This window comes from Oryx dammah, unplaced genomic scaffold, assembly GCF_014754425.2.
Source record: "Oryx dammah isolate SB20612 unplaced genomic scaffold, SCBI_Odam_1.1 HiC_scaffold_22, whole genome shotgun sequence".
NCBI classification, from domain to species: Eukaryota; Metazoa; Chordata; class Mammalia; order Artiodactyla; family Bovidae; genus Oryx; species Oryx dammah.
The window spans coordinates 24,846,513-24,871,679 of record NW_024070206.1 but is presented as its reverse complement, the minus strand read 5'-3'; the positions used below and the strand labels follow the sequence as shown (position 1 = coordinate 24,871,679).

Below are 25,167 nucleotides of genomic sequence, written 5' to 3'. Positions count from 1 at the left end.
AACAATGTGAATGTACTCAATGCCACTAACTTGTACAGCTAAAAATGGTTAAAGTGGTAAATTTTATGTTATATATATAAATTGCCACACAAAAAAAGGCCACCGAGGCCTCATCTGCTATTAGAAAGAACTAGAACAATATAATAAAATGTAGCACTGACATCCATGGACACAAGGAAACAGATACTGTAATAAAGAGTCACCAGTGTAATCTATCAGTTGGTATATGGGGTAATTATTCTGAACTTTCTTTATTTCTGCTGCTGCTGCTGCTGCTAAGTCGCTTCAGTCATGTGTGACTCTGTGAGACCCCATAGACGGCAGCCCACCAGGCTCCCCCCGTCCCTGGGATTCTCCAGGCAAGAACACTGGAGTGGGTTGCCATTTCCTTCTCCAATGCATGAAAGTGAAAAGTGAAAGTGAAGTCGCTCAGTTGTGTGCGACTCTCAGCGACCCCATGGACTGCAGCTTAATTTCTACACCAAAAAAAAAATCTGCAATGTACTTTTAATAGATCTTTATGCGTAATCTGAAGATTGGGTACAAATAAGATATATCTGTTCTACATGTAACAACTCCAAAGAACATGTGAATACAATACACAGTAGGGACTTTCTACTTGTTGTTGCTGAAATCTCAGTGCCTACATGGTTGAAAACTCCTAGCAGGCTAACAACAAAAGTTTGTTGGCTGAATAAATAAATGGAATCTCTATTACTTTCCTTATTATATGTCTCAACATGCTTTCTTATTTGGTATCTTTCTTCCTCACTCAACTATAAGATCTAAAAAGCAGATTATATTTTTCCTGTTTCCTCACTCTGTTTGCAACAGCACATAGAAACATTTATTGGTTGAATAATGAATGTAACTCCTGTCTCTAACAACAACAAAAAAATGTTAATATAATCTATCTGAAATAGACTTGGTATAATCATCTCTGAATTCTTCAAGTACATAAAAAGTATTAAAGCATAATTAATTTGACCCCAATAGCATTCTCAAAACTTCTGATAACACCAATGTGTATACAAATATATATACTTTAAGAATATATAATTTTCCATAGTAACTTTCTAGTTTTATTACTAGAAATCTTTCAAAAACATTATCCTTCTTCCAAACATTTATTATACAAGTTTATCCCCAAAGGAAAAATCTCCGCAAATCTATATACTGCTTTAAAATTTTATAGAGGGCAAAACATGTTTTTGAGCAAAAATACATGTAAAACATGCAATTAATACAGAAACCTAAGCAGACAGGGTTTTTTATCATGTAGCTTTGTTTGTTAATTTACAGAACATTCACTTTTGAACAACTTTGCTTACTTTTGAGATACGCATATTTGGTTTTCTAAAAATGGTATAATGTTAGCAAAAAATTGAAATTACTCTGGATATGCTAAAGTACCACTATGACTTATTGACTATTCTTTAGAATTAGTAAATCACAAGATATTTGAGACATTGGAATGATACATTTGTGTTCTCTGTAGAAAAATAAAAATTTCTTAAGAGTTATTACCTTGCCATTAACAGAAATGGAGATTTCTTTCTTAACATCATTTACTAGATCTTCCTTTTCTTTACTTTCTTGGCACTCTTTGTGAATAGCGGAAGTTATATAAGGTTTGCTGACATCAAACAGTTCAGATCGAAATACGTATTTCTGTATGAACATTTCACAATTTCCTCTATCATCATTCTCTGGCTTACTGATGGAAGGAACAAATGTAGCAGAAGCTCCAAAAGAGGACACAGAATCCACGTGAAGAGAATCAAGGTGAACAGAAGAAGTAGGCTGGCTTTTACTACAACAAGGCTCACGATTCTGGTGAAGTTCATAGCTTATCTTGTTAATGAAAGCGAGGTGATCCAGCAGCCATCCTGGTGATAGCTCATGCACCACAGACATTCTCTTCCTTCAAAACATACAAACACCTCTTGGAATTAGAAACTAGAAGTAAAACCCTAGTTTGACTAGAAGTAAAACTTCCCTGAGAAATTCTTAAATGTCCTGTTTTTCAATAAAAATATACTTCATACACACATAGATTTTATGTGCAAGTATATAAACTTGAATGTACACAGAAGCGAATTTAAAATTTTTGAGTTGTTAATAAGTATAGTAGAACTAAGAAAAACTAAAATAAAACATTACAATGAAACATTAAAACAATATAAACTTTTAAAATATTTTTTTAATTGAAGTATAATTAGTTTACAGAATTTTGCTGTTTTCTGTCAAACCACTAAATGAATCAGCCATAGATATACATATATCCCCTCCCTATTGAACCTCACTCCCAATTCCCTCCCCATCCCACCCCTCTAGCTTGATACAGAGCCCTTGTTGGAGTTTTCTGACACATACAGCAAATTCCCATTGGTAATCTATTTTATATATGGTAACGTAAGTTTGCATGTTACTCTCTCCATACATCTCACCCTCTCCTCCCTGCTCCCCATGTCCATAAGTCTATTCGCTATATCTAAAACAATGTAAACTTTTAATTTCAGGGTTGATAATTCAAAAATTTCAGCCAACTTGACCAAGAGGGTAAAGACCTGACCTTATTTCTGGAATCCCAATGAGATCCTCCTGTTTCTTGAGCCTCCATACAACCTCCCGCTTGGCACTTGGCTCTAGCCAATAGGTCTACAGCCTACAAGTCATGAAGACATTGAATCCTAAAATGGTGAGTGTCCTGTCAAACCAAAGAATATTGCATTACCTATGAGAATCCAGCCTTTTAAATGATATAAGCCTAGAGAAGGCCACAGAATTTCCATAGGAGCTATTACGGTGTCAGCTCCTTTTTAAACCACACTTACTACAGTAAGTCTCTCCAGCACAACTGCTTTACTAATCACTGCTACCAATGGAGTGCAGAAAGAGTCAAAACAGAGCAAAATGCAATTTTAACAGGATATCAGAAGCACTACTGCTGCTGCTGCTGCTAAGTCGCTTCAGTAGTGTCTGACTTGTAGCGACCCCATGAACTGCAGCCTACCAGGCTCCTCCATCAGAAGCACTGCTGCTGCTACTGCTAACTCGCTTCAGTAGTGTCCGACTCTGTGAGACCCCATAGATGGCAGCCCACCAGGCTCCTCTGTCCCTGGGATTCTCCAGGCAAGAACACTGGGGTGGGTTGCCATTTCCTTCTCCAATGCATGAAAGTGAAAAGTGAAAGTGAAGTCGCTCAGTTGTGCCCGACTCTTAGTGACCCCACGGACTGGAGCCTACCAGGCTCCTCCATCCATGGGATTTTCCAGGCAAGAGTACTGGAGTGGGGTGCCATTACCTTCTCCGATCAGAAGCACTAACCCCTAGCAAAACTGCAAGGTAAAGAGTCCAGATCTGCAATTGGTTCTGAGCAGTCCTCTTCTGGCAACTAGGTTTTTTCAGAACTTATCTTTTCCTAAAAGACAGTTTTTAGGGAATTCCCTGGTAGGCCAGTGATTAGGACTCTGAGCTTTCACAGAGTCTGGATTTCAGGTTCTCGGTTCCAGTCCCAGTCAGGGAACTAAGATCCCACAGGCCGAATGGCACAGCCAAAAAAAAAAAAGACCAAAAAAGGCGTTAAGTTCTGGATTTTGATTACTAAATGTTGTGTAGTGGAGAATTTAAAAAGTGATATAGAATAAGAAATAAAATAAGAAATACATTAAGCAGTTAATAGCACAGTTAATAACAGTAGCAATGTATATAGATTCAAATTTCTAACACCATTTGCATTAGCATTATGACCATGGACCAGTCATTTGATTTCACCGAGCTTCGATTTAATCATTTTAGGACATCTTAGGGGGCAATTTAGAGAATTAAATGAGGTAACTAACTTTTAAGCGTTGTGCTCGTGTTTCACACAAAGCAATCAAATAAACGCTACTGATGGCAGTAATTCTGTTACTGGTCCTCCCTTCAGAGTCATCAAGACTTCCCAGGTGGTTCAGTGGCAAAGAATCCGTCTGCCAAAGGAGACACGGGAGACGGGGATTTCATCCCTGGATCAGAAAGATCCCCTGGAGGAAGAAATGGCAACTCACTCCAGTATTCTTGCCTGGAAAATCCCATGAGCAGAGGAGCCTGGCGGGCTACAGGCCACGGGGTATCAAGAGTCATCACATGTGGTGAAGCGGTCCTAAAACGGAGAGTGCAAGCTAGAAGTGTAGATGGGAAGGCTGAAACACACAGGAAAGGTGACTTGCCCTCAAGTATGTGTGGTGATCCTAGGACGAAAGAGCAGATAAAACCAAGGAGGGTCTTGGAATGCAGGAACAGAAAAACCAGACCCTTACGGTCCTTCCCTCCACATGTTGTAACTGTTAATAGAACAGTATAACCTGTCTCCCCTCCTACTCCTTAGAGAGAAGGTATTTGCCCTACTCTTCCCCCACCCAGTATACATCCCTCATCCAATCAGCAAATGACCCGCAAGACCCCTATTCTACTCCATGTACCCTAGGTATAAAAGTGGACTAAGGACCCCTGTTCAACGTCGGTTTTCCCTTGAGCTGGCCCGCTGTCTCCCATTCTAATAAACTTTATTTCCCTCTCATTCTGTCTCATATCTGGAAATCCTTTTCCAACCCGCACCCGGACCACGACAGTATGTACAACTCATTGATGGCACAACTGCTACAAGACCCAGGTATCCAGTCCTGGAGCTCTGAGCTCCCCTGTCACCCCCACCACTTTCCAGGTTTGGGGCTGTGTTTGCCTCTGAGTTCAAATTCAGGGAAGCGGGTGATGCCAAGTATCTTACTGGGCTTCCCTGATAACTCAGTCCGTAAAGAATCCACCTGCATCAGCAGCGCGACTCTGACGCCGACTGCGCCCACATTCCGCTGTCACTAACGCCTACCTCGCCGCCTTCCCAGTACTTCTAGTACTTCCAGTACTTCCCAGACTTGCTTCATGAAACAGCACGCGTCTAACCCAGAGATCCTGAAAGACACGCCTTTCAGGACAAAGTGGGGATAAAAAAAAATTCTCCTTTTCTAAGAGTCGACGGGAGCGGCCATGCTGCTGTACGGGGGAAAAAAAAAAAAAAAAACGCGTTTCCAGGCCTAGAGCGCTCTGCTCGCTACTCAGTGACGTACAGCGCTCCGGCATTCACCGCAAAATTCAAAGGTCGGACCTGACTTTGCACACGACGCTCACAGAGGCCACGAAAAGCCAGTGCAGCCGGTGAGGTGGCGGCGCGCCAGCAATACGCAAAACGCCCAGCGACGAGGAGCGGCGCGCAAGAATTGCGTACGAGAGTTGCGCAAGAAAATTGCGCACGCGCGCGCACGTCCTGCGCGATGACGTACACGCCGGGGGAGATTTTAAAATTCGAAAGGCGGCGGCGGGTGGAAGGGATTTGTGTTTTGGCGGCTGCTATCCTGTCCAGTGGGCGGTTGCAGGGTTTACAGCAGTTCGGTCTTTGGATCGTCTCGGGAAGCTGGAAGAAAGGTAACTAATGATTTTGGGTTAATTTTGCTCCGCAGCTGGAGGGAGAACGCCAGGTCGCCAGGTTAGATTCACAAGCCCTGGGAAGCGACGTTTTGGTGTTTGTTGTAACCGACCTCTCGAGCCAGTCGGTACGAGGCGCTAGTTCTCTAGAGTCCAATAAATTTCTTATGGCAGTGATTTTCCGAGGGAGAAGGGGTGGGCCAAGCGGACACTGATGGGAAGAAGAGGGCCTGGAGAGAGGAAAAAGGGAAAAATTGATGAGAGCACACAGAGGAAGACAAGATGAGGAACTGTTTGTTGTTTTTGCGTTTGAGCTATTAGTGTAACATCCCGATTGCCGTGTACGGAGTACATCCAGAAGTATTCATCTCAGATCCTGAGAGTACGTTTTAAGCGGAGATTGGGAGGGAAAATATAGATGAGAGTGGAAAAGTTTACTAGATACAGAAGTATGTACTGAAGAAGAAATGGGTGTCCACACAAAGAAGGAAAGAGTATATCCGTTTCAAAGACAAAGGAGAGCTTAGAGAAAAGGATAACCACAGATGTCCATTGTCCTGGAAACCAGGGCGGGACCTGGAAAGGTGAGGAGTAAAGTGTCTAATGCATCAAAGACAAGATCCTGTTGCAGAGAAAAGCCAATTCTAACTCTAGTTAGAACTGTTTCTTTGACTTGTTTTCTGTTGCTTTTGTTATTATAATCATACATAACGACCAACCTCTGAGAATCCTGCCCCTCTGCCTGACTGTTAAACTAAAGTGCCTTTGTTCGGAACCCTGTCCACCTGTAGATAACAGAAGGAAGAAATTAACACATCTCCTGCCTAAGGTTTGCCATTCTAGGAGATATTTTCAAGATTAATGGCCATTTTACTTTATTTATTCACCTCCCTGGCATCTCCAATCTATAAAAGAACCTGGCATTTCAGTTAGGTCTTTCAATACCATATCTCAGATTAATTGGCCTGTCCTGCAGCAATCAGAGTGAGGTTGGACTAAGTAACAATAGGATCCGAGAATTTCTCAGTGAAAGATACCCCAGGAGGTGGGAAAGGAGTGAGATGTGAATGTAGTCTGAGGAACTGGACAGCGGCCTGTAGACCAGATAATTTATCCTTGATAAAAGGGAGACTGAAGCAAGAGGGCCAGTAATTGAAGAATATAAATTATATAGAGAAGGTTAAGGACAGAGCTAAAGAGGCTGGACATTAGGAAAAGAAAACAGAATGGTTTGAGACCAAAGGAAACATCAGAGGTAGTTGTCTTCAGGTAGCCCCTGACTTCCCATCGAAATAGGCACAGCCAACAGTGGTAATGTGATCTGAGCTAGGATTCAGGGTTTTACTACCTTGTGAAGAGGAATCATACCTTATTCACCTTTCTACTGTTTGCACTGCTTTGCACACTCCCTTGTACATGGTAGGCAGTTAGTAAGTATTTTCATTTGTTGAATATTTTTAAAGGAAATCAAATAGATAAATACTCCCTGTAAATGAGGACTTCACCTTACATAAACAAGGTAACCCAGGAAAGAACAATGAAACTTGGCTGCCTTTCTGTTTGAGGATGAGATAAAAGTTGAGGTTTAATGTACCATCTACATCTGGAAAGACTTGTTTAATACCAAATTCATGAATGCAGGTCATAAGCATGAAACGCAGTTCGTTTTCCACTGGTGGTGCTGGCCGCCTGTCTATGCAGGAATTAAGATCCCAGGACTTAAATAAACCAGGTCTCCATACCCCTCAAACGTGAGTACCTCATGCCTTATTGTCTTTGGTAGAGAAATCTGTAAAGATAGTTAATGCAAACATGTAGTGTGAGTAATATTGTGATGAATCTTGTCTGTTGTCAGCGGTACCTGATTTAGAGTCAATGAAGGCTGAGAGTGGGCCTGTTACTCCATGTTGTGTCTTATCTCATTTGATACTTAAATCTCAAAAGCCACAAACTTTGTAAGGCAATCCCTAAGGGACTGCTAATTCCCCTTCAGGGCTCTTTCATTCTTATTTTCCTGCTTTCCTCGGAGCTGCTTGTTTGAGCAGGTTCTGTGCTATAATTTTCAGTTTACTGTGGTTTATTCAACTAGCACAGTTCTCAATCAAAACCATTACTTGCTCTGACAATTAACTGCAGTTTAGGAGCCACCTACAGAACACTGCTTCTCTAAACTATTTCCTGGAGATTCATTGGTGTCCAGAAAAGGTGTCCAGAAGAACTTGCTATTATTGTATTCAATATCCTGTAATAATGTATAATAAATACTTAGTTTGGTGTATACCTGTAACATCATAAATCAACTATACTTCAATTTTTTTTTTTTTTAGGTTTTCAGTAAACAATCAACTGGGGGGGAGAACTTTCGATCATAAACTAATTTTTCCCTATGAATGATTTTCTTAAAATTAAGAGAAGGCTATTTCTAATCTATATGAGTTGTATCAATCCTATATTACCAAGGTACAAGTTACTTGCTGCTCCTGCTGCTGCTAAGTCGCTTCAGTCATGTCCGACTGTGCAGCCCCATCCCTGGGATTCTCTAGGCAAGAATACTGGAGTGGGTTGCCATTTCCTTCTCCAATGAAGTTACTTGCTAATTGCTCTTAAATTACTTAGGTTTACATTGTATGAGCCTCTGCTACTTTTAGAAATTTGAAATATTTATACATTTTTTTCTTCTGAAATCAGAGAAATTTTTTGTACTTTTGCACGTTACTACTGCAGAAGATTTGTGCCTTAAATTGTCAGAAGCTAAAAGACTGCTTTTGTCAATATTTTTGGTCAGTAATTGACATAATGTATGTTCTTAAATATAGCCACATTCTAATAAAGAGTAAGCCTCAAAAAAAACAACATTTAAGTGTGACTATCAGTCTATGATTGAAAATATCTATTTTTAAATTATTCATTTTCCTTTGAAGTTGTTATCCATAAATGTGCGTATTGTAAGATAATTAAAATAATAATGTAAATATGGGTTTTTTCCTACTTTCTTAACACTTTAGTTAAGCAAATATATACTATATTATAAGCCTATCCCGTTTATAACAACTAATTGCTGCTGAAAATTTTCATGCTTTTGAATTATTTTTGTAGGGAATGGGTAACATATTTTCAGAAATCTCTTGAACTAATATTTTTCCATTCATTTGAAGAGATTGTTTTTCTCCTTTTCTTAAAGCAAAGAGAAATCAACCTTTGGAAAACTGAATATAAACAGACCCACATCTGAAAGAAAAGCCTCTGTATTTGGTAAAAGGTAATGATATTTTTTATTGATTCTAATGGAAAAGATTCTTATAGCCATACATTGAGTTAAATGCTCAAAGTACAAAAAATTAGATATCATGGTCCCTTTCAAGAGAAAGTTATAATCTTGTTTTCCTCTGTTTTAAATGGTTAAATTGGTTATATTTGCCTTAGATGATGCTGAAAGATACATCAAAACATTCAGACCACTGTTTCATTGTTAAAAGTGAATACTTGATGGAAAATTCTTCACATAGACACTCTGGAATCAGAGCATTTTAACATTAGGAATCATCAGCTAGTCCAACATTTTAGTCACAGACTTTTCAATACTCTTAAATATTATCAAACCAGTCAATCCTAAAGGAAATCAATGCTGAATATTCATTGGAAGGACTGCTGCTGAAGCTCCAATGCTTTGGCCACTTTATGCAAAGAGCTGACTCATTGGGAAAGACCCTGATGCTGGGAAAGATTGAGGTCAGGAAGAGAAGGGGACAACAGAGGATGAGATGGTTGGAACCTATCACGGACTCAATGGACATGAATTTGAACATACTCTGAAAGATAATGAAGGACAGGGAATCCTGGTGTGCTACAGTCCATGGGGTCACAAAGAGCCAGATATGACTTAGCGACTGAACAACAACAAAAACAAATATTATGGACTCTTATTTTATGGGCTATCTCTATAGATATTAACTATATTAGAAATTGAAACTGAAGGGGAAATTTTTAATATTTATTAATTCAATTTAAAATAACAATAACCTATTATATGTTAACATAAATAACATGCTTTATTTTAAAAAACATTTTTTAAAAACAAAAGTATTTCAATAAGGTGATGTTGTTTTATGTTTTTGCAGTCTCTTAATGTCTGCCTTCATAGAAGGTAACTAGATTCTCATCTGTTTCTGAATTCAGTCTGCTGCAGTATCTGACGTCATGTAGCTAGCCTTTGGAAAACTGCAGTGTACACTCAGGAGAGAGAGAATGAGAACGAAACGGGTGAAAAAGAGCCTTAATTTTATTGTGAAAAGAGTTTTGACTTCTCAGATACCCTAGATTACACTTTGAGAACCGCTACCTAGAATAGATCAGAGGTTGTCTGGAGTGAAGTAAGGATTGACTGTTTAGAGGGATGAGACTTTGGGATGATGGAAACGTTTAATCTTGATCATGGTAGAGTTTTCACAGGTGTGTACCTTATCAAGCCTCATCAAACTGTATGCTTTAAGCAGGTGCATTTTATTCTAACCAAATTATACCTCAATAAAGTTAATTGTTTTAAAGAAATTCCCAACTCCAAAACAAACTTTTTTTTTATCTCACCAAAACTTAAAATATAACTTTAAGACAGGTGTTTATTTAACTACTTTGAAAATATTTAGAGATGACATATTTGTTACCTTATGAGAAATCTTTGTCATAAACCCAGGTTAAACTGTCTCTGGTGTTCATTCTAGCTGAAAAATCTTAAGTTTATAATATAACTTTGATTTCAGAGCTGAACTTCAGAGATAATGGAGATAAAGATGACAAAATCTAATCTTTGCTGAGAATTTTTGTAAGCCAGAAAAGTGCTATTTTATGTCTCTTCTATTCAATCCTGAGAACTGCTCTATGTGTAGATAGTTATTGTCTTCATTTTATCAGTAAGGAAATTGAAGCACTGAGACGTTAAGTAATTTACCCAAAGTCATACAACTGGTAACAGAGATAGCATTTTTAACCACAGACTCTGGTTCTAGACCCTACACTCTTAAACTGTAAGTTGTAAGTTCAACTGTAAGTTGAACAGTATTTTGATTAGTTAGGAAATACTTTAATAATTTCAAAAGCTATTAGTATTTTGTGTAAAATAAGAGCTGAGTCTATACATGTATTCCTTGGTAAAAAAATATACATAAACATATTAAAGATTAACTACTAGCAGTAGGTAGAAGAGTGGTTCTCAAGTTAGCAAATTCTCAGGGGGGAAATTAGCTAATTAGAGTAGCAGGAAGGCAATGGCACTCCACTCCAGTACTCTTGCCTGGAAAATCCCATGGATGAAGGAGCCTGGTAGGCTGCAGTCCACGGGGTCACTAAGAGTCGGGCTCGACTGAGCGACCTCACTTTCACTTTTCGCTTTCATGCATTGGAGAAGGAAATGGCAACCCACCCCAGTGTTCTTGCCCTGAGAATCCCAGGGACAGGGGAGCCTGGTGAGCTGCTGTCTATGGGGTCGCACAGAGTCAGACACGACTAAAGCGACTTAGCAGCAGCAGCAGTGAAAGAGGGCCCAAGCTAAAGAACTTTGAGATTTGAGAGCCTGGGCAGAAGAGAATTTGAAAGCGGCAAGCAAACTTGCAGGGAGAAACTGTTTTGGTGAACAGAGTTGAGATATTAGAGCAATGTTCGCTGTAACTCAGCTTTGTGGAGTCTGTCCAATAAAGGAGAGTACTGTTTCAAGTATAATAAACTACAATAGTTAGGTAAGTTGGGCCGCAAAGATTAGCAAAAGGAATTATTATAAAGGTTTAAACAAATGAAGTTTTGTTTGGGGGGACAGCGCTTAGAATGGAGCATATATGCTATAGCTATTAGTGACTAAAAAGCAGTAACACATATATTTATGGTAAATCACAGATACATAATATCACATGACAATAACATTCATGAAAAAAGCACATACAGTCTATTTCAACATCTCAAAGGTAATTTTCTCACAATAAATAATGGCAAATAAAGAGATTGGAAGGAGCAGTCATGAAGGGCTGAGTAGGGTGTTGAAAGGATCTGGGTTGTTGAAGAGACCTGGAAAACGGTTGGTACAGAGAACCTACTGGACTCAGAACACATATTTTTAGAGGATAACATGTATGTTAGTGATGCAAACCACCAGAAGAGTATTTCTTCCCGCCTCATTTTATACTTTAATCTTCATTATTTGTTCTTTTTCTCTCTGCTTTGAATAAGGAGAAATCTGTTTAAATAAAAACTGAAGACTTGAATTTTAATGTTTGATGCTGATGTTAAAATATAAAATCATGGGACTTCCCTGGTGATCCAGGGGCTAAGACTTCAATGCAGGTGGCCCGACACAGGTTCCATCCCTGGTCAGGGAATTAGATCCTACGTGCTGCAACTAAGACCCAGCACAGCCAAATGAATAAATATGTAAGATCGCCTTGAGATAATTTAGGCTTCACCACAGAAGAAAATAATTGTGACTGATTTTGTTTGCAGAACTAGTGGACATGGATCCCGGAATAGTCAGTTTGGTATATTTCCCACTTCTGAAAAAATCAAGGACCCAAGACCACTTAATGACAAAGCATTTATTCAGCAATGTATTCGACAGCTCTGTGAGGTATTTTATATTCTTTAATATTGTAAACTGTGAGTGTTCTCTTTAAGTACTTTTCAATAGTTTTCCTATTATGAAACATTTTACATTTCATAAAAATTATTGTAGTTTCTTTCAGAAAACGGTTATGCATATAGTGTATCCATGAAATCTCTACAAGCTCCTTCTGTTAAAGACTTCCTGAAGATCTTCACTTTTCTTTATGGCTTCCTCTGCCCTTCGTATGAACTTCCTGACACAAAGTTTGAAGAAGAGGTTCCAAGAATCTTTAGAGATCTTGGGTTTGTATGTTATATTTCTATTTAGCCTAGAGAGATTATTGGAACACAGGGGAGAATGAAACTCAATAAGTGTGTAAAGATTTTGAGTTGGAGAAGCAGTATATTTTAAGATGGCCCCTGTGGGTCACATATGCAAGATCAATTGAAAAGGCAAAAAAAAACACAACTATTTGGGAATTATTACTAAAATACAGATGATCATAAAACCCTCAACTACTCATTACAAGGAATAGATAGGATGGACTAGATACTGCAGATTTTATAGATCAGAAAAGACAGGTGTCAAAGCCTGGTGAAAATGGAGTGAGATAAGAGTCCAGAAAAGCCTGCATAGGATAAACACAGGGAGAGATGGATTTGAGAAGTACATACATGGGTTTTATTTAGGGTACGTTGCATTTGAGGGAACAAATAATCTTTCAGAAGAGAAGTCCTGCCTATTGGTTGTAGGTCAAGTTTTGCAGCTTAGGGGATACGTGTACAAAGTAATCGTCAAAAAAATACACAAAATCATTTGTGAGTAAGATGACAAAGAGAATCTCGACAAGTATCTTACTTCTAAACAAGTCAAGACTGTTGGTATATACTTGGAATTTTTTAAATGTAACTTCTTGCTTAATTTAGCCATTATTTTTATAAAAATTAACATGCTAGCTTATTTTTTCTAATTTTTCATAGGTATCCTTTTGCATTATCGAAAAGCTCCATGTATACAGTGGGGGCCCCTCATACATGGCCTCACATTGTGGCAGCCTTGGTTTGGCTAATAGACTGCATCAAGGTATTTGATTTCTCATTTTAAATAAATACATAGGAAAGATTTCCCCCCCCCCCAGAATATTTCTTTTTCTCTCCCAGTCTTGCTTTTACCAATTAGCTGCAAGTCTGAGTCAGTTTTCAGAGCATGTTTGGTTTTATGTTCTTCAAAATGTTACTACATGAGTCCACAGGAGAGAAAGGGAAATACCCCAAAGGCAAGGAGATCATATGTTTTCATGAGGTTTTACAGCTAGAAATAAACAAAACCCCCCAAAATTCAAACAACAACAACAACAAAAGAAAAAAAAAACAGCAAAATAATGTCAGTAGGAACTTCCCCTGAACATTTATCTCAGATTCCTCTGAGTCTTTTCTCCTCTCATATTTTATATTATTGAGGAGTGGTGGTTTGTTAGTAAATGACACCTTTACATAAGAGAAGTTTACTCAAGTCCATATTTCTAGTTTATATGATTTCAGATTGAAATTTTTTCAACCAAATCATCTCAGTTCAGAATTTTCAGTTCTTGTAGTAAGAGTCTTTTCTCCAGTTCTGGGGATCTGTTTGTGCTTCCATAAGGCTCACCTTCAACTTTGCAGAGTAGCAAGAGTTCTCACAAGGACCTTTGACACAGCAACAGAAACTGTCTTTATCTACCCTGATGACAGGTAGGAGATTCTGTTTTTCATCTTGGGCTATGCCCTGCATGTCTTCAGTCTTAATTAAATCTGATTGTCACATGAGGCCTTGTCAAGTGAAGAAGAGGTAAAGGATGAGTTGACAGAGCTTGCCTGCATCCACTCTAGATACACAAAAGGGATTATGAGTGCCTTTGGAACAAGAAAGGAACGCTAGGACAAGCAGCTCTAGACTCAGGACAGTATCCCCACTCAGCAATCCTGTAAATGAGTGCTAGGCTAAGAAAATTTGTTGTTCTTTTATACTCCTAATGCATAGTCCATTGTTTTTAGAGCTCAGTGTTGATTATACTAGATATACATTGTATCTTTAGGTTTTATAGCAAATTCTTTTTAATTTTATTTTTAAAACAAGTTATAAAACAGATGTTCTGAAGTGGAACTTCTGTGCCTTAAAAACATTTAGGCATTTTCCCTCTGGCTTGCTAATTATAAACATCTGAATGTTTTGCTATAATTTATTATTTGCTATCACTTTTCAGCTTAAATATTTGTTTAAATGAAGACTTTATGTTGTAAAATTCAACCTAAAGTACATTCTTAAACATTTTGAAGGAGTCAGATAACATTTGAGCACCAAAATTAAGTTCATTTAAGAAAAAATCATTATTACTGGCTTAGCTTTTGTGGCAGTTCTGTTTTCAGTTCTCAAAATTATGTTAAAATGTGTAGCAATACATATGTTCTCAATGGGCTACTAACAGTGTAAAAGATCAACATGTTTTTCTCTATTATTGTTTAGTCAGTCGTGTCCAACTCTTTTGCGATCCCATGGACTCCTCTTTTCATGGGATTTCCCAGGGAAGAATGCTAGAGTAGATTACCATTCTGTCCTCCAGGAAATCTTCCCGACCCAGGGATTGCACCTAGGTCTCCTGCATTGGCAGGTGGGTTCTTTACGACTGAACCACCAGGAAAGCATATTTTTCTTTGTAGAATAGAACTAAATATGGGTCCCATCCTTTTTTAATCCTAGGGGACTTAGTTATTAAACTGTCAAAAGGATTATATTGTAAGGTTTAAAAGAATAACCTCTCAAGAGACTTTATCATGCAATAATGTAAATGCTTCTAAAAATGACACTGAAAACAAGTTTGGCAAAACTTGAAAAATGTGTTTTTCTCATAAAGTTAATCAGTTTAATGTGTTTGTATACTGAACAGTTACATAATGCCATGAAAGAAAGCTCACCTTTATTTGATGATGGACAGCCTTGGGGAGAAGAAACTGAAGATGGAATTATGCATAATAAGGTACCTTACTTTACTATAAACATTAGTCATCTGATATTATTTACTAAGTGTGTCATTATTGAAATTAACATAGTCTTTTGTAAAACTTGTCTTTTTTGCTTCCTGAAAATCTAAAATTGATTTTTGGAAATACTAGTCAATGGATTTACTCTTGGATTCACACTATAATTTCCTAAAAATAAATAAGCATAGAAATTTGGAAATGTTGAGTAAAAAAGACAAGGCAATTAGAATTAAAACATAACATGTTATTGTTTATGTGTAGATATATTTCTTTTTCTCCCCTTTTAGAATGAAGATAATCATTACTGGCATCATTATTCTAATATATTTTGTTGACACAAAGCATAAAAGACTGGGTCTTAAAATAGATGGCATGTGGGTTTTTTGTTTGTTTTGTTTTGACCATTTTAGCTAGGGTAGTTACGCTTCTAAAAGTAACTGAGATAAAATAGATACTCTAAATTGGTTCTCAGAAGGTCCTTTAATGGAGCCTAAACTATATAACGAACTCCACCCTGTTTCCTGAAACACACAAATTTATGTATCCAGTTGGAGCAAACACCCAACTGAAGGAGTAAATTTTTAGTATTGAGATTGAGCATCAAGTTTCCCCTAGCTTATATAAAAGACCAATCACTATGTGGTTCCCTAAGATGAAAAATAAACATCCTGTGTTCTAATTCTGTTCTTCACCTTCTGGAACACTTGTCATAAAAAGAAAGTAGAAATAGCCTCAACCTCATCTTTTATTACTACCTAGGGAATGGTTCAAATTCAAAGGTAAATGTACTGACTGCCATGGTGTTGCCTAGTTGTTTGTTTAGACTTAATACTTCATCGGTGATCCCTGCTAGAAAAGCAGCTAGAAAGCCTCTGATTCTCTTGAGAGAATTCTCCTCCCATGTTGTAATATGTGTGCTAGACTAAATGTATTATACCTCAGTTTTTACCCAAATAAAATTATAACATCTACTAAATTAATTATTAATTTCTTGATAGTCATCCTAAAGGTTAAACCAGTCAAAGTTATTCCTGCTGTCTTAGCTGTTATTTCAGATGACAATATATATAAAGAAGCACTTTGGAAATTATAAAGTACTATTTTTAAGTTACTTTAAATTAAAATTTTTAAATTAATTTTTATTTTAATTTAAAAGAATTACCAAAATAACAAACTTCACCAGGTTCTGAGTCTCTGCTTTGTGGATCGAGAGACTCAGTTTTTTTTTAAACCTTCAAAATCAAAATCAACCAAACTTAAGAAAACTGATTGACATCTTACCAAATTCACATCTGAAGAGGAATGAAAATCTATTTATTTCCCCCTAGTGATCCATCTTTCCAGTTACAGGAATACTCATGCCACCTATTCAAGGTACCCCTTCCGTATCAACCGAGTAATGAGAACGTTGCTTAGTAAGCAGATCATCAGGGCAGAGGGAATTGGTTTGTCTTAAGGGATGCTGACTTCATCTGACTGTGGAAAATTCTTATCAGTTCTCCTTGCCTCCTAACAAAGGATACATCCTCAGTGACCAGAACACCTCAGAACTGCAAAATGGAATGTTACTTTCCCTTGGATAAATATTGAGTGCTAATATTCTACTGTTCAGATCTCCACTAACCTTGCCATTTTTTTAACCTGAAGTTACAGTGTAAATTACAGCCTTTATTAATTATGTTCTGGCTTTCATAGTCAAATCTTATCAGATTAATTGGATTTAAATGATTAGCAGTTCATTAAAATTTTTCATTATCCCCAAAGATGCTTCAGTTCAATTCAGTCACTCAGTCGTGTCTGACTCTTTGCGACCCCATGAATTGCAGCACGCCAGGCCTCCCTGTCCATCACCAACTCCTGGAGTTCACTCAGACTCACATCCATCGAGTCAGTGAGGCCATCCAGCCATCTCATCCTCTGTCGTCCCCTTCTCCTCCTGCCCCCAATCCCTCCCAGCATCAGAGTCTTTTCCAATGAGTCAACCCTTCGCATGAGGTGGCCAAAGTACTGGAGCTTCAGCTTTAGCATCATTCCTTCCAAAGAAATCCCAGGGCTGATCTCCTTTAGAATGGATTGGTTGGATCTCCTTGCAGTCCAAGGGACTCTCAAGAGTCTTTTCCAACACCACAGTTCAGAAGCATCAATTCTTCGGCGCTCAGCTTTCTTCACAGTCCAACTCTCACATCCATACGTGACCACTAGAAAAACCATAGCCTTGACTAGACGGACCTTTGTTGGCAAATTAATGTCTCTGCTTTTTAATATGCTATCTAGGTTGGTCATAACTTTTCTTCCAAGGAGTAAGTGTCTTTTAATTTCATGGCTGCAGTCACCATCTGCAGTGATTTTGGAGCCCCCCAAAATAAAGTCTGACACGGTTTCCACTGTTTCCCCATCTATTTCCCGTGAAGTGATGGGACCAGATGCCATGATCTTCGTTTTCTGAATGTTGAGCTTTAAGCCAACCTTTTCACTTTCATCAAGAGGCTTTTTAGTTCTTCTTCCCTTTCTGCCATAAAGGTGGTGTCATCTGCATATCTGAGGTTATTGATATTTCTCCTGGCAGCTCGTGCTTCTTCCAGCCCAGCGTTTCTTCTGCATAGAAGTTAAATAAGCAGGGTGACAATATACAGCCTTGATGTACTCCTCTTCCTGTTGTTCCATGTCCGGTTCTAACTGTTGCTTCCTGACCTACATACAGGTTTCTCACATTTGCATTAATAAGCATCGTCTCACCTTCTCAAAACCCTTCTCTGAAGTTATGGGCTTTTCTGTTGTTGGTTTTTTTTTTCAACCATTTACTAAATAACACCTTTATTCAAATTTAAGTGTTCTTTTAATCCTCATTATTCACTTTAGAAGTAGCAGACTGAGTAAATCTGTACAGCATAATTAATGATATTCCCTAGGTTTGTGTCTCATTTACAGGAGTTCATGTAACCACTTGGTATTCCTGACTTTCATTATTTTCATTCGTATTTAAATTTTCACTTAGAAAAGTGAAACAAACTAAATAGAGATTCATGACTGAGTTTTTAAATCTGCTTCACCCAATCAGCTGTTTTTGGACTACACCATAAAATGCTATGAAAGTTTCATGACTGGTGCTGACAGCTTTGACGAGATGAATGCAGAGCTGCAGTCCAAGCTGAGTAAGTGCTTTTGCTCCTAGTGTACTGGTGTGTAGCTTATCTTACTATGCTGAATGTTTATATGAGCTCCTCACTTTGAATGTATTTAGATACCTCCTTATTTTTTATTATAACTGCTTCTTTGGTGGAGAGAAATAAAGGATGTCCTTGCTTTATTATTTTAGCAAGTAAAGTACCAGTTAGTGAAAAGATCTATGGTCTCCCATAATTCATGTCAGAAAGTTAAGGGGCCATTGTATTTCCAAAGAAAGAAATTATTTTTCCACTCAGCTATGATCTAGTGACATTCAGAACTTACTGGCTAACTTTTAAAAAATATTCCATAGGTATTTTACATCGTTTTTCTTTTTTTATAATAGTCATATATAAAATGCCAGAATGGTAGGTAAAATAGGTAAGTTTAAGGTGTGTAAAGCTATCCTGCAAAGACTATAGAATCATTCAGAACAGGAGGATACCCTGCCACTCTCAGTCCCAAAAATGAAAGCATTCTTTTGTGTATCCGTGGGATATACCTTTCTGGAGAATAGTGAGGATGGTTTCAGTGTGTCCACATGAGAAAGGGAGCAAGCAGAGTATATGATGTTGGGCTTCTTTTTAAAGAGGAAAATTCATAGTGATCTAAAACCAAAAGCACTAGTGACTTCTTTGCTATTTCAGTTATAAGTAAGCATATAAATTATATTCATTTATTCAAACTATTATATACACACTGTGTGCCGCCCACCATGCCAGCACCAGGGATACATTAATGATGAGAGAAATCTCTGCCCTCGTGAGCTTGTGTTCTATTAGACAGAGACAATAATCAAATGAACAATAAGTCAGATGGTGGTAAGTGCTACAGAGGAAAATGAAGCAGGCCTGGGAGGCAGAGAGTGCAGTGGACCACAGAGAGGGATTGCAGTTTTACCGATGGTTGGAGGTCCTTCACTGAGAGGGTTTCAAGTAGAGACTAGAGGAAGTAAGGGAGAGAGCAATGGTAAAAACCTGGGGAAGAATTTTCTAGGCAGATCTGACACCTTATGAAATTTTGGGGTTTTTTTCTCCAGAGGATTTATTTAACGTAGATGCTTCCAAGCTGGAATCATTAGCAGCAAAAAACAGAGCATTGAATGAACAAATTGCAAGATTGGAGCAAGAAAGAGAAAAAGAACCGGTTAGTAAACATGCTTATCTTAAATAGGCTTACACACTTACTGATACTCTTGGATCTCCGTGGAGAAAACTAGCTGTTTCTTTATATATGGAGAAAAAAAAATTTTAATGCATTAGCAAAATTCGTTAAAATGCATAAATTTGCATTAGGAAATGCATTAGCAAGATAAGCTTCTTAAAAGTTAGGTTTTTTTAATATAGGCCACAACTCCTAATGAAAACATGTTTGGTCTCCCTAAAGCTTTGTTTTCCCTTGTGATCTATTGGTCTTGGACTAATGGTGTTCAGAATATGATGAAAGAATCTAATCTACTTACATCAGACCAAAAGGATCTTTAGAACAAGGTCCCCATGTTACATACCTCATGGGAGCACCAACAAGATGTCCTGAGCTTTGTAATCCGTGGAAAGAGAATGATAATCAACGAGTTTGTATAATATATTGTATGCTGAGGGCTTTCTAAAAGCTAAATGATGATGTCCAGATATCTAATGTTATTTTGTGTATTATGATACTGAAATGTTCTATAAAGTAACAGATTTTTAAATGTTTGTGCTTTTTCATTCTGGCCCTTGACTTTTTCTATCCCAAATTGGCTTCTGAAAAATACTCCTTTCAATTGGGTAATAACAGTAAACTCCCCTTTTAGTTCTTTTTGACTCCCTCTAAAAATGAAAAGAAAACTCTAATTTACCTTTCTTTAAGATGAATTTGAATATTGCTTTACTTTCAAGTAAAGTATGAAATGATTATTGACAAGAATAACTAACTTAATATTCTTTTTCTTTTAAAGAATCGTCTAGAGTCATTGAGAAAACTGAAAACTTCTTTACAAGCAGATGTTCAGAAGTATCAGGCATACATGAGCAATTTGGAGTCTCATTCAGCCATTCTTGACCAGAAATTGAATGGTCTCGATGAAGAAATTTCTAGAGTAGGTAAGCACAACTAGTGCTGAAAGTTCATTTAGACTGGGGTGGGAGCATACATGGGACTTACCACATACAGAGCAGTCTTTGTCATCGATACCTTTTTGCCTCTTAATGGTAAATGTTGGTAGCAGGCCACCAAGTTTTTAGTGACTTCTATATTCGTTTCCTAAGGTTGCTGTAACAAATTACCACAAACTTAGTGACTTAAAACAGTGGAAATTTATCCACTCACAGAAGGCTAGAGGCTGGAAATTGGCAGGGCCACACCTTCTCTGAAGACCCTGTGGGAGAGCCCATTCCTTGCCTATTCCAGCTTCTGGAGTTCAGTGGCATTCCTGAGCCTGTGGCCACGCCACTCCAGTCTCTGCCTGCATCCACACACTGCCTTCTCTGTGTGCATGTGTCTCTTCTGTCTGTGTTAATTCCTCTCTGCCTGTCTTTTCAGAACATTTATGACCTTTAGGGCCCACTTCAATAATCCAGGATTATCTCCTTACTGCAAAATACTTAATCACATCTGTGAAGACTCTTTGTCCAAATAAAGTATTGATTACAGATTCCAGGGTCTGGGACTTCACATCTTTGGGTGACCATGATTCAACCTACTATACCTTCTAACATGTTTTCAGATACCTGACTTTCTGGAGCCAAGAGGGACCTAATCTAAGAACATAGGCTGCCTGAACATAAACATATCTTCAATTCCACCTTGTAATTAATATGCCAGGTTTTTAAATCTTTGCTAGCCTCAGTCTGCTATATTTGCCTTATCCTCTATCACTATCACTACCTCCTAGGCTACTCCACAGCTTAACTTGATTGAAAATAACGTGAAAAGATGCTATAAAAGCCCAACTAAAGAAAGTTTGTTTATATCTTGTGTGCTCCTAACCTTGGTTTCATAAACAGATATAGATCTTAATCATAAAACTGAAAATACTGTGGCCCATGAATTGCTTCTATGGGATGCTTCTATGGTGCCAAAAGTAGCACAGAGAAAGATATCTACACATCACAGAGCATTGGCTGGCAGTTTACAAAATAAATAGCTATGTGGACCTACTTTACTATTTTCCCAGGTCTCTGCCTAGTTTGATTTTATTCTTTTAAGGGTTTTACGGCTGTGTCTATCTTATGTAGGAATTATGTAGATACTCCTTAGGATATTTGATTTAACTCTTATTCTTTGGAATATTGATCATCTGTCATATCAAGGACAGTGATTATCTGTCCTCAATAAATAAATTGATTTATTTTTTTCCAAGTAAGTCTGATTACATATATTAGCTTTGCTCTACATGAACTCTTTAAATAGTTCACACTTGACCACTAATATTTGTTCTCCATAATGACAAGGAAATTTAGACATCTTAATCAACTAGAATTGAAGGAACTTAATTTATTTATTTTGCAATGCAGAACTAGAATGTGAAACAATGAAACAGGAGAATTCTCGACTACAGAATATTGTTGACAACCAGAAGTACTCGGTTGCAGACATTGAGAGAATAAATCATGAAAGAAATGAACTGCAGCAGACCATTAATAAATTAACCAAGGAGCTAGAGGCTGAACAGCAGCAGTTGTGGAATGAGGAGCTGAAATATGCCCGAGGCAAAGAGGCGGTATGTCTTACCATTCCCAGAGCAGCACCTCCTCAGAACTTACCTTTGTAAAGGTCCATCCCAATTTAGAAGAACTGAGTGGGTAGAATAAATTGGCTAAAGAGGTAAAACTTTTCAGCATTGACATTTTACTAAAACCAGACTCATCCCTTCATGTCAGTTCAGTAACAGCCCAATTTCTCGGTCATACTTAAGATAGCCTGTATTTTCCAATAGTGAACCAAGAAATGAACAAAAAAATGTCTCTAAGGCTGTGGAAATAGTTTTCGTAAGTCCCAGGCCTTTTATTCTAGAAGTGGACATGAGTCACTTCTTCATTTACGTCCTCACTGCTCAAACATGTGGTTAACATCTGCTGTGTACCACTTACCATGTCGGGTGCAGAGGGAGGATAAAAAGACATAGGAACTTAAACTGCCGTTGTAGTTGACATTTCTCTACCATGAGATCAGACCTCCACTGCATACTGAGGAAGCCTATAGCCAGGTTGGGGAGCCAGCAAGTGACGTGTGTGGGGAAGTTAGGGAGGAAGCAGTACCAGGCTCACTGCTGTCCTGAGCTTTCCATGTGGCTAGAGCCTAACAGCAAGGGATGCAGCATGAAGATGAGACTCAAGGAAGAGAAAGACCAGATGGTGAACATCCTTTTCACGTTTAGAAGCTCAGACTTTATCCTGAAAGCTCCAGGAAGCAGACCATTAATACGTTAAATACATAAGATCACATTTCAGAAAGATCTCATTTTTGATAATGTGAAAAATGGATAGAAGGAAGCAACGCAGTCAGATAAGAATCTATGGGACGTAATTGGTAGAAATTACAGGCTGAAGTTTAGATAACGCTAGTGGAGATTCAAAGAAATGGGTGGATTCTGTCTGCTTAGGAGGTATCATGAATAAGGAGATGAAAAGAAGGGAGCCAACACCAGGGTCTGGTTTGAGTGATGGGGCAGGCAATGAGTAGTAGTATTCACTTAGGAAAAGGAGAGAGAGAGAAGTTGGCAGTCAGGAGTGGAGATGGTAAGCTAGACCTGTTGTGCCCATGCAGCATTTAAATGAAAATATCCTACAGACTATTTTACATGGGCCTGTACTGCAGCATTAAATACCTGGGTTTGCAGTATAGATTTGGTAAAAATCTGTATATATTGTCATTGGAGCCACAGGGTAGATGAATTCACCAAGGAAGAATACAGAGGAGGAAGATAGAACTCTGGAAATACCAGTATCTTGGGAGTGGACAGAGGCCCCTTAAGAAAGGCCTGAAAGGAAGTAGGTTCTCCGTTCCCCTACCAGGGATTGAATCTGCATCCCCTATATTGGAAGGGCAGGGCTACCAGGGAAGTCCCAGAAGGCATTGTCTTTTTAAAAAGGCTCCCTTAAGTATCTACTTTTGCCTATGAGGGCAGTGCGGGTTTTTCACCCTGATCATATTGTGAAGTTCATTATAAGCATAATGAAACAGTTTCTTGGTCAGGTTTTAACCGTTTTACATTATTAAAACTGTATTTTACACAGCTGCATATGCACAATTCAGCCTGAGCAATAAGCACTGCCTCATTTTTTGAGCCATTTCAGCAGATTTTTGCTTTGCCTTAATTATCTGTGCTCCCTCGTACTCCTGACCTCTTCATCTCTGTCCCTGTGTATAAAAGAGAAAAATATGCATTTCTAAGAAACAGCCAGTGATGGTAATTGCAAAGGTCTTTGAACCTAGAATTTGGTAAACCTTTATTGTAGCCCTGGGTTTGCCAGCACATGTTTATGTGACCTCAGCACATCTGACTTCTCAGAGCCTCAGTTCCCTTATTTACAAACTGAAGTGTGATTAGACCAGGTTGGTGAACCTGAAATGTCACTTCAACAGTTATTAGCACATTTTGTCTCTCAAGCACTATGTGGGAGAGGGGAAGTTGTGAATCTCTAGACTAGGTGAACGCTGTTTAACTAGCTCAGACTAGCTGTATGGGCACTGTTTTTGATTTGGAGGATCAGGCTGAAAGAAGAAAATTACCCAGGAAGTGGGTAAGCAGTGGCCTAACGAGGGGCCAGTTGGGCCATGGTCAGTGAGAAGAAAACCTTAGGGTGCTGAGTAGGAAAGATTAAAGAATGGAGGCAAAATACTAAAGTCCAGCATAAAGAGTCCACCCCTTAGTTTTCTTTCCAGACTGATTTGTATCCCACCCGTGACCTCTGACTGGGAGTCCCCTTCTGGAGCTCTTTGCTGAGATGGGCATTGAGGCTACCTCCAGACTCTTCAGGAGAAATGTGGTGCGTGTTCTCTGTCTGAGCTGCTTGGGGGAAGAAGAAATGTGTCTCCTTCTGCTGTCCCCACAGTCTGGCAGGATGGAGCGCATGGCCTTGTGAAAACTGCTCTATTACAGCAGCAAAATCCTAGTGAAAAACAGTAATTCCTAGGATTATTTAGTATAAGGCCAGAGAGAACTCCATACCTTAGTCATCCCTGGAGAGCTACTATAGTACAAATTATAGTAATTGAAATGATTTCCTGATTTATTAATATGAAATCTTAAATTTTGCATATAAGTGTTGCTTTTAAGTTTTTGGAAATTGAAGATTATTTAAGCACGTTCTGATAGGTACTTTTGCCCTTGCCTTCTTTCAAAGTGTTCATTTTATAGATGGTAACTATATGAAAATAAATTGCCTAGACTCTGCAGGTTCGTTTATTTCATCAGATACTGAGTACTCTATGCCAAGTACTATTATAGTTGCAAGGGATGCACCTGCTCTCATGGAGCATGCTTTCAGGTGATGGAGATGAACACATGGATAATCTCTCTCAGGTGGTAACAAGTGCTCTGAAGAATAAAGTAAGAGGGTAGAGAAATTGGGGGTGTTATGTTAGAGGGAAAGCCTTCTGATGATGTAATTTGAACAGAACCCTGAACGGAGGGAAAAAGACCAGGAAATGTGGAATGTGTTAGTAAAATATTTTTATCAAAACAGTTGAAATAACATTCAGAGACTTCAGTGACTACAGTTCACTCGTTTTAAATAAATGTTTTATTTTGTACATTGACAAAGCTAAGGTTTGTTCCTGTTTCATAATTTCTCTGGTACTTTAAAAAGTGAATTTTAGTTAATACCTCAACATGGGACTTTTATTCCAAACTCCTTGTCAGATAGATGGAGGAACAGTAGTATTTTGTTGTTGTTACTCAGTCACTAAGTCATGTCTGACTCTCTGTGACCCCATGGGCTGCAGCACACCAGG

General features: G+C 38.3%; 2 protein-coding genes across 3 annotated transcripts in view; one reads left to right on the top strand and one right to left on the bottom strand.

The window, feature by feature from the left end:
- Positions 1-5,201, bottom strand: part of METTL4 (methyltransferase like 4) — a 29,932-nt gene extending 24,731 nt beyond the window's left edge. For both annotated transcript variants that reach the window (XM_040264687.1, XM_040264688.1), the window contains exons 1-2: positions 4,871-5,201; positions 1,528-1,924 (exon numbers count right to left, since the gene is read on the bottom strand). In XM_040264687.1, coding sequence (XP_040120621.1) covers positions 1,528-1,924; positions 4,871-5,121 — 648 coding nt within the window. In that variant the 5' untranslated portion in view covers positions 5,122-5,201. The remainder of the gene's footprint in view (positions 1-1,527; positions 1,925-4,870) is intronic.
- A 103-nt stretch (positions 5,202-5,304) lies between these two features.
- The window catches only part of NDC80 (NDC80 kinetochore complex component), a 34,698-nt gene continuing 14,835 nt past the window's right edge, over positions 5,305-25,167 (top strand). The window contains exons 1-11 of the mRNA XM_040264686.1: positions 5,305-5,463; positions 7,105-7,214; positions 8,645-8,722; positions 11,947-12,070; positions 12,176-12,348; positions 13,027-13,129; positions 14,970-15,059; positions 18,122-18,215; positions 19,268-19,374; positions 20,168-20,312; positions 21,726-21,931. Coding sequence (XP_040120620.1) covers positions 7,114-7,214; positions 8,645-8,722; positions 11,947-12,070; positions 12,176-12,348; positions 13,027-13,129; positions 14,970-15,059; positions 18,122-18,215; positions 19,268-19,374; positions 20,168-20,312; positions 21,726-21,931 — 1,221 coding nt within the window. The 5' untranslated portion in view covers positions 5,305-5,463; positions 7,105-7,113. The remainder of the gene's footprint in view (positions 5,464-7,104; positions 7,215-8,644; positions 8,723-11,946; positions 12,071-12,175; positions 12,349-13,026; positions 13,130-14,969; positions 15,060-18,121; positions 18,216-19,267; positions 19,375-20,167; positions 20,313-21,725; positions 21,932-25,167) is intronic.